The following is a 9384-nucleotide window of genomic DNA, read 5'->3' on the forward strand; positions in this document are numbered from 1 at the left end:
TTCTGCAGTTGTGTAGTGGTATAAAGCCAAAGTAACTTAAAAATAATCTATTTTCTATTAATTTGCTTGACTATAAAAATATTTGTTTACTTTTTTTTAAACATTGATTAAAAAAAATACACTTGAATCTGTGGTTGAACCTCAGACGTGTTTACTTCTTTCCGGCCGCGCTGCGTCTCTCGGTGTTTTTTTGGGCTAACGACGGTTTCGTGTTCAGAGTTTTGCGAAGTTTGGATTTGGCTCGGAGCATTTTGATCCTCCGGAGACCGCCGAGGTGCGCCGACTTGGGTTTGGTGGCCTTGGGCGCCATGGCGGGCTTCGGGGTGGCGGTCGGGGGAGCGGCGAGGCTCTCGCCCCCGGGACACGCCCTGAAGGCGTGGACGTCCTTCACCCGGCGACCGCGCAGCTCGGGGGGGTTGGCGCAGGTGGCTCGTACCTTCAGGTTGACTTTCTCAATCCACCTAGACGAAGAGGTCAAGAGAAATGAACAAACGGTCAATAAAGAAGCTGAAATATGACACAGACACTAGCGTTCACATTTTTGTGGTCACTTAGAAATGTCCTTATTTTTCAATGAAGATAACATTAAATGAATCATAAATCCTCTCTACATAGTGAATGTGTAAATGTCTATTCTCTGCTGTTTAATGAAGTCTCTACAGAGGTGTGTAGAGGCCCATCTCCAGTGTTCTAATGGTACATTGTGTTATCACCTAAGAAGACGAACGGAGGGGTAGAAAACCCTTGATAACCCTTTTTATGTGAGCGCAGCTGGTGAGAGAAACTATAACACTGGCCTTCCACAAGAAGAACAACATGAATATTTACAATAAAAATCATTATTTTGAACCTTGTCTTGACTATATTTTATATTCATTTTGCAATTTATTTAAAAAATAAAAGTTAATTTTCATGGAAAACACGACAGTTTGCGTGACTCCAAACTTTTGAACGGTAGTGTAGATACAACTCTGAGTGAAGTGTAATCAAGAGTTCCAAATATACTTTTTTTAGAATATATATAGATAAAGCATCATCCCTATAAAAAACATATATTTAAAAAAGTCATGTGTGACTCCTTGCGTTGTGCTCCTCTTACATGCGTAGCGGCAGCAGAGGGCAGTCGCACATCAGAGGGTTGTCGGCCAGGTTGATGACCTCCAGAGAGGTCAGCGGGTGAAGGTCGGGCACCTCCTCCAGCTGGTTGCCTTCCAGGAAGAGACTCCTCAACCCGGCACTCAGACCTGCCAGGGAGCTCGGAGACATCTGGAGACACGAGAGGTCAGGTCAGACACCTCCTGAGACACAATGTGAGGCTGGTCCTGGAGGAAGAGGTCTGCTGTTGATCAGAAGACGCTCACCTTCTCCAGGCCCATGTTATCCAGGTACAGCTCCTTCAGGGCCCCCCCCAGCGGTCGGAAAGCCTCCGGCCCCACCCAGCGGATGGGATTCCCGGACAGCCTCAGGTCTCTGAGGTTCCCCGCCTTGCTCAGCGCGTCCGTGGGCACCGCCTTCAGCCGGTTGGCTCCCAGGTGGAGCGTATCGAGGTCCCCGGCCCGGTCCAGAGCCCTGGGCGCCACGTGGTGGATGACGTTCCCGGCCAGGTAGAGCGCCCTGAGGCCCTCGGCTCCGGTCAAGAGGTCCGGCTCCAGCTTGGCGATGGAGTTGTTCTCCAGGTGGAGCGCCAGCAGGCTGGGGACCAGAGTGAAGGCTGCTTTGGGGAATCCGGTGAAGCGGTTGTTCTCCAGGTGCAGGTAAGTCAGCTGAGGGAGGCCTGCAGATTTAGAAGATATCAATTTAACTCGAGTACACGGATACATGAATCAGTTTGAATGTGGCCTTGTGAGAGACCTTTGAAGGCGTCGGGGCTGAGGGCGGTGAGGTCGTTCTCCGACAGGTACAGGTAGATCAGGCCCTTCATGCCACTGAAGGCGCCGCCCTCCACCTCGGCGATCTTGCAGCGCTGCAGGTGCAGCGACACGACCCGGCCGACGCCGGGGAAGCTGTTGCCGGGGATGGAGTGGAAGCGGTTGCCGCGGAGATCGAGGAGACGCGTGTCGGGAGAGAAACCGCGAGGAACTTTGGCGTGGCCGCGGTTCTCGCACGAGGAGTGGCGCGTCTCGGCCTGGAGGGGGGTGGGGGTGGATGTCGTGTTTTAAGTGGTACCGTTAGCTGGCCGCGTGGGTTTAGCAGGAAACTGATGGTCGTCGTTTTAAGAAATGTGCTTACAGAAGAAAATCAATGACGCTCTCATGGTTATAGTCGACATATGAAGCTACAGGCGCTAAGCAGTTTGTAGCAGCATCGGAAACACACGAGGTCAAAGGGAAAAACTGACACGAAGAAATATAATTTTGCCCCTGATGTCACTCGAGGGGCAAAAAATGCCATAATTTCGATAATTTAGGAGCATTTAGTTTTTGTTCGTATCTGTACTGCCTGTAAAAAAAATCAATAAATAAATGTTTAATTATTAAAAACATAGGAATAAGTTATAATTCTGAGTAGTTGTTTAAAAAAGGTAATAACAATAAATAACCAAAAAGAAAAATTAATAATATTGAATATAATTGTTTGATTTGTTTGTTTTTTGTTCATAAAATCTAAGAAAACACTTTTAATCTGTAGATTATTGCATAGTAGTCTTATTACTGCCTAATAGTCTTATTATTGCCATTTTTATGACAATTTATCATATCCTGAAAGCCTAAATAAGTATATTTATTATTTTTTAACAACGGTTAAATGTTATTTCAAAAGTTTCAAAAAGTGCCCCAATTTATTTTTAAATGCCCCTGGATGAAGTCAGTGGGGGGAAAAACTGCCCCCCTAAAAAATATGTAAATTTCCTACCCTGGTTTGTAGGATTCAGAGAGAGGGGGGGGCTAAGACCCAGGGGGGAGGGGTACGTATTTGGGGGCCCCGAAATCCATCGTTAGACAGAATGTCAGTCATGGCGATATTTGAAGCTCATTTCGCTTCCATCACTTATTTATAGATGAACTAGTTGTGTCAAATATATCATTCAATGGAAAAAATATAATAATAATACATATTAATTCAAAGAATAGAGAGATGTCGATGGTTATTTCTTGTATTTAGAATTCGCTCGTTCACACTCGCTCGCTGGAGACAGTTTCTAACTCTTCCCTTTCATTTGCCTCAAAAAGCTCCCCTAAAATAGTCCTAACGCCGCCCTGCTGTAAGATAAACGTTGTACGTGTGTCCAAAGAATGAGATTTAAAGCGCTCCGCGTCCTCTCTAAACCTGGTGCCAGTCACTCACCTCGCAGACGCAGTTGAGGGGACACTTGACCGTGTTCTGTGGCGGCGGCGTGGGCGGCGGCGTGACCCTGCTCGCCTCCTCGTACTCGGCCTTCAGCATGGCCTCCTGGCTCTGGCAGCGCAGCTCCGCGGGGTAAACCGCCTCCAGGTTCTCCCCCGACAGATGGGCCGGACCCCCGCACGTCCCCATCAGCCTCACCCTGCGCCGGATCGACCACTCCCTGGAACACAAAGAGGATCGGGGAGCTATGTGGTAAACCGTAGACCCCCCAGGGGGTCTCTGGGGTCTTTATTGCTACAAGAAATATGCAAATATATTAATGTTGCACATCAAATTAAACAACAGAGCCTGGGCTACAAGAATCAAAAGTTGAAACATGCTGTATTTGGATATATTGAACACCATGAGTAACATAGAAGTGAAAGAAAGGGTTTGTTATGTGAGAATATTTAAATAAAAAAGTTGCTAAAATGTCCATTTTGGCACATTTTAGAGAGGTTTCTGTACTTAAACCTCTCTAACTTTGTTCTGCTTCACTTTTTCAAAGTCAAACTTTGCAGAGAGAATGTTTACATTTTTAAATATGATTTGTGAGTTTTAAACATTTCAACTTCCTCATTCCAAAAAATATAATCCTCTTTTTTTTTCAATTCGAACTTGAGATTTTTACATTTTTTCTGGCTGCCATCTTCATTTACTCTTACCCAGTAACATATAGACTGATATGTACACATGTGGACAAAATCAAAAACATTTAAAAAAAGGTAAAAATGATTAAAATAGCCCCCTAGTGGTTGCAGAGATACAGCATTTTTAGTTTGCGTATGCCTTTTTCGGAGCAGAGGCCTAAAAAAAAGCTTGGTGCTTAAAAGGTTAAAAGCTCTGATGCCGTCGGTCTGACCTCCACAGCGGTCCGCTGTACCTGAGTGGACGCAGGTAGCAGTTGCAGTAGACGGGGTTGCCGGCCAGGTTGAGGCGCGCCAGCTTCGGCGAACCTTCGGAGAACGGCTGCAGCACACGCAGCTGGTTGTAGCCGATGTCCAGGTGGACGAGGCCGGGGCATCTGGACACGGCCGTGTGGTCCATGTCCTGCAGGAACATGTGGTCCAGGAACAGGTGGGTCAGTTTGGCCATGGACACGACCTCCTCCCCCAGGTACGTCATCGGGTTGTAGCTCATGTCGAGGCGAGTCAACTCCGGCAGCCTGGAGGGGGGAACGTTTCAGCTTTTATTTGTCCAATCGAATGTGATAATATATTAGAGTGAAGAGATCTGTCGTCCCTCCAAGAGACCAAACTGTGTGATGTTAGCATACACTACCGTTCATAAGTTTGGGGCCACGTAGAAATGTCCTTATTCTTTTTAATAAAGCAGTTTTTTTTAATGAAGATAACATTAAATTACTCATAAATACACTCTCTACATAGTTAATGTGTAAATGACTATTCTCTGGTGTTTAGTGAAGTCTCTACAGAGGTGTATAGAGGCCCATCTCCAGTGTTCTAATGGTTCACTGTGTTATCGCCTGAGAAGACTAGCGGAGGGGTAGAAAACCCTTGAAACCCCTTTTTATGTGAGCGCAGCTGAAAACAGTTATGTTGGTGAGAGAAGCTATAAAACTGGCCTTCCTTTGAGCCACAAGAAGAACTACATTAATATTTACAATAAAAGTCAATATTTATAACCTTCTCAATGTCTCGACTATATTTTATATACATTTTTTACTCATTTGATTCATAAAAGTGTGAGTGTTCATGGAAAACACTAAATTGTCTGGGTGACCCCAAACTTTTGAACGGTCGTGTACATCTTTTTGCCTTTTTTATGAAACATTTAGCATGTCTCATGAGAACTCGTGTCTCCATGAGTAGATTCACTGTCCACATTGACGTGGCGGATCCCAAGCGCCGCGCGGCCCACCTGGTCATGGGCTCGGTGGGGAAGAACTGCAGCTCGTTGTGGTCCAGGCTGAGCCGCGTGAGCGTGAGCAGAGAGGCGAAGGCCTCGGTGTCCAGGTAGTTCAGAGAGTTGTGGCTGAGGCGGAGCCACTTGATGTTCTGCAAGCCCTGGAGGGAGAGGACAGGTCGGCGGCGCTTTGTAATCGGAGGGGAGACAGACGTGTCTGCCATGTTGGCCACGTGGCTCTATACCTGGAAGGCCATGTTGGGGATGTAGACCAGCCGGTTGTGCGTGAGCGACAGCAGGTTGAGGAAGCCCAGCTGAGAGAAGGCTCCGGGCTGGATCTCCTCCACGCGGTTACGGTCCATCATGAGCTGCTTCAGCGAGGTCAGGCCGTCGAACGACTCCTAAGCTCGGGGGGGAAGACGGACAATCTCATATTGGGGAACTGGTAGAAGAGCGTATGGGGGGGGGGGGTAACAGACCTGGTAGAGTATGTCCACGTTGTTGTTGGCCAGGTTGAGGAAGACGAGGCGCCCGAGGCCCCGGAAGGCGCCCTCCTTCACCCAGCGGATGTTACAGCGCTGCAGCGACAGGTGGGTGAGGTACGGCGTGTGTTTGAACGCCCCGCCGCTCAGCTCCTGGAGGTCGTTGCCCCGCAGATCTAACTTCACCGTGATCTGTGAAGGAAAAGCAGGATCCCACGCGGCTGTAGCTCAGTGGGGTAAGAGGGCCGTCCTGCAACCGCAAGGTTGTGGGTTCGATCCCCGCTCTCCCCATTAGTTGCAAGTCGAAGTGTCCTTGAGCAAGGCACTGAACCCCCAGTTGCTTCCCGGGCGCATCACTGCAGCCCACTGCTCCTTAATAACTAAGGATGGGTTAAATGCAGAGAACTAATTTCCCCTTGGGGATTAATAAAAGTGTATATTTATTTAAATTTTAAAGACGGAACCAGATCGGAACTGAACCTACGAAGGAAATGTCGGCGGATACACGACCGTTCAAAGGTTTGGGGTCAACCGGACAATTTGGTGTTTTCCATGAAAACTCACTTTTAGTTATCAAATTAATTTCAAAATTAATATTAAATATAGTCAAGACATTGAGAAGGTTATAAATAATGATTTTTATATAAATATTAATGTTTTTCTTCTCGTGGCTCAAAGGAAGGCCCGTTTTATAGCTTCTCTCAGCAGCATAACCGTTTTCAGCTGCACTCACATGAAAAGGGTTTCAAGGGTTTTCTGCCCCTCCGTTAGTCTTCTAAGGCGATAACACAATGTACCACTAGAACACTGGAGATGGGCCTCTACACACCTCTATAGAGACTTCATTAAACACCAGAGAATAGTCATTTACACATTAACTATGTAGAGAGTATTTATGATTCATTTAATGTTATCTTCATTGAAAAAAAAACCAGTGCTTTGAAAAATAAGGACATTTCTTAGTGACCCCAAACTACTGAACAGTCGTGTGTGTGTGTGTGTGTGTGTGTGTGTGTGAGAGAGAGAGCTGAAGACCTCGTCCACAGCAGGAGGAACGTGGGTCAGGTTCCCATTGACGCATGTCACCGTGAGCTGGATCTGGTCACAGACGCACTGCTCAGGACATTTTGCCGCGAGAGCTGCCGGGACGCCGAAGAGCAGCAGCAGCCAGAGGGCCTGTGAGAACATCTAGAGGGGAACATAAAGACTTTTACTTCATTCACAGTCTTGCATGTTTAATATCTTCAACGTCAGACCTTCAGAAGCTGCCTGCGTGTCTAATATTGATCAAACATGATTATTTAACATATACAGGACTGTCTCAGAAAATTAGAATATTGTGATAAAGTTCTTTATTTTCTGTAATGCAATAAATAAATAAAAAATGTCATGCATTCTGGATTCATTACAAATCAACTGAAATATTGCAAGCCTTTTATTCTTTTCATATTGCTGATTATGGCTTACAGCTTAAGAAAACTCTAAAATCTTATCTCATAAAATTTGAATATTTCCTCAGACCAAGTAAAAAAAAAGATTTATAACAGCAAAACAAAATCAAACATTTGAAAATGTGTTTCGAGTTAATTAGACGATTCAAGTGATTTGTTTAATACCCTACTAGTATACTTTTTCATGATATTCTAATATTTAGAGATAGGATATTTGAGTTTTCTTAAGCTGTAAGCCATAATCAGCAATATTAAAAGAATAAAAGGCTTGCAATATTTCAGTTGATTTGTAATGAATCCAGAATGCATGACATTTGTTTTTTTAATTGCATTACAGAAAATAAAGAACTTTATCACAATATTCTAATTTTCTGAGACAGTCCTGTAGTCTATATACATTTGGGTGGACCCGGGCCACAGACCACCTCTGGCTCTGAGCCGTTGTAAAATAGTCAATCGGAAACAATTTGCTCAGGTCAAGGAGAATTTTTGAAGTATTTATATATCTTTATACCTAGATATATACTTTTCAGATTAATATTTTGCATTAAAAAAACAAAAACATGACTGGCTTGTGACCCCTCAAAGCATGTGTCAAGTGTCAGGTATCAAGAGTTGTTCCTTCAAAGAGACGTTTCCTCTCTAAAGTCCCCAAACACAGATTTGGGATGGAACCACTGGACTGAGCAGCATGTCTGATGTATACATTAAACGCTCCTCTCACTTACTTCAGGATCATCTAGAGTCGTCTCCAGTGGGACGTTTTGACTTTAGTTACTCTCAGAACATTTGACCTGATGATAAAGAAGACTCGTAAACACTGGTACGTGCTGTTGAGTATTTATTGGTATTTTTACTACAGGATCTGAGAACTTGTTAACAGCAGGCAGATAACATATAAATGAAAAGATGATGCCAAGCTCAGAAACAATCAGGGGCCCCTAAGGAAGAAAAGACGTGTGTCTCATTGTTTGATATTCACTAAAGCTCAATTTAACAATATCTCCATCATTCTGTACTTTTTGATGGATTAGATTGATTTTTTTGCCCCAGTCCTCACTGGAATGCCTTAAAACCACATTCCCATGTTGGATCAACAGTCTTGATCTGCAGGAATGGACATGAAAAGCTCCGCGCGCTGACATTTGGGGGTCTCAAAATGTTGGCACGCGGTGAAGAACTTTTTCCCTTTCCTGATGTTTCAGCGGCATACCGCCCTTTGTTCCCGAGACCCCCGGAGCAGAGCGGGGGCCAAGAAACTAGAGACGGAGGAATTTTCCTCCCGGCCGAGCTGTTTTTCCGCGTCCCTCCGGGGATCAACATCCCGACCGCAGAGGAGCCGCCGCGCGCCACCGCGCACAAAGACGCGCAGTGTCTCCGGCCGCCGGTGTTGTGCCAACATGCGTTTCCACTTGGAAAAAAAAGAAGAAAAAAAACCTGCGTCCCGTGGCCAGAGACGGTGAATAAAAACGACTCTCTAACTCCTCTAAATGCTTTTTAAAATATAAATATATACCAGAAATGACATTAAATTGCGAACATTTTGGAAATGCCAAAAACCTGCAATATTGTCTAATCTGTAAAAAAAAAATTTAATAATAATAATAGTTTAATAAAATATATTTAATATATATAACAGCTTTGTATTTTGAGTTTTATTATTTCTAAAATCAGTTTTTTCGATTCAGTGGGATACAATTTTAAAATATGCCTTTTTTGTTATTGTGGGTCGAACCGGTCCACGTGTCCCTCAGGTCCAAACATGTTATTATTTACAGTAAATGGTCCTCACCGTGCTCTGGTCCTGGTTCCGTCCGGCTGCTGGTTGTACTGGGTCCGCTCCCGGTCTCTGCTCCCTGTGCTGCTCTCTTCCCTCCGGCTGCCCCCTCCATCCAAAACAAACTCCGTTCATCCCTTCATTAACAGACACGCTCCCCTCAGACACACACCTTTTTACCGCGCACCTCTGGGGTCTGCGCATCGCTCCTCTGAGCCTGTTGAGGGAACGGTTCGCCTCAATATAATAGTTATTTAGCAATGTCCGTTTTATCCTCTCTGAATTTGGAAGATTCATCTTAGATCTTTTGTTCAGCATTTAAAAAAAAAAAGATACACAAAGTAAGAGTTAAAGCTTGTTAGATTAATTCTGACTTAACACATTAATCTTTAAAGAGATTTATATATATTTAAATAAATATATAAATTAATTTAAAAATATCTTTAAATAAATACATATACATATATATATAAATATAGATATA

At 44.5% G+C, this 9384-nt stretch overlaps 1 protein-coding gene across 1 annotated transcript; it reads right to left on the reverse strand.

Moving 5' to 3' along the window:
- Nucleotides 1–75: 75 nt before the first annotated feature.
- chadlb (chondroadherin-like b) lies at nucleotides 76–8956 on the reverse strand. The gene is made up of 11 exons (XM_056429776.1): nucleotides 8916–8956; nucleotides 6708–6860; nucleotides 5670–5864; nucleotides 5436–5591; nucleotides 5206–5351; nucleotides 4208–4489; nucleotides 3286–3505; nucleotides 1852–2125; nucleotides 1362–1774; nucleotides 1100–1266; nucleotides 76–461 (listed from the first exon to the last, which is right to left on the reverse strand). The coding sequence occupies exons 2-11, from the start codon at nucleotides 6858–6860 to the stop codon at nucleotides 152–154; spliced, it is 2316 nt and encodes a 771-aa protein (XP_056285751.1). The 5' UTR covers nucleotides 8916–8956; the 3' UTR covers nucleotides 76–151.
- Nucleotides 8957–9384: the final 428 nt, after the last annotated feature.

Source organism: Pseudoliparis swirei, chromosome 13 (assembly GCF_029220125.1).
Source record: "Pseudoliparis swirei isolate HS2019 ecotype Mariana Trench chromosome 13, NWPU_hadal_v1, whole genome shotgun sequence".
NCBI classification, from domain to species: domain Eukaryota; kingdom Metazoa; phylum Chordata; class Actinopteri; order Perciformes; family Liparidae; genus Pseudoliparis; species Pseudoliparis swirei.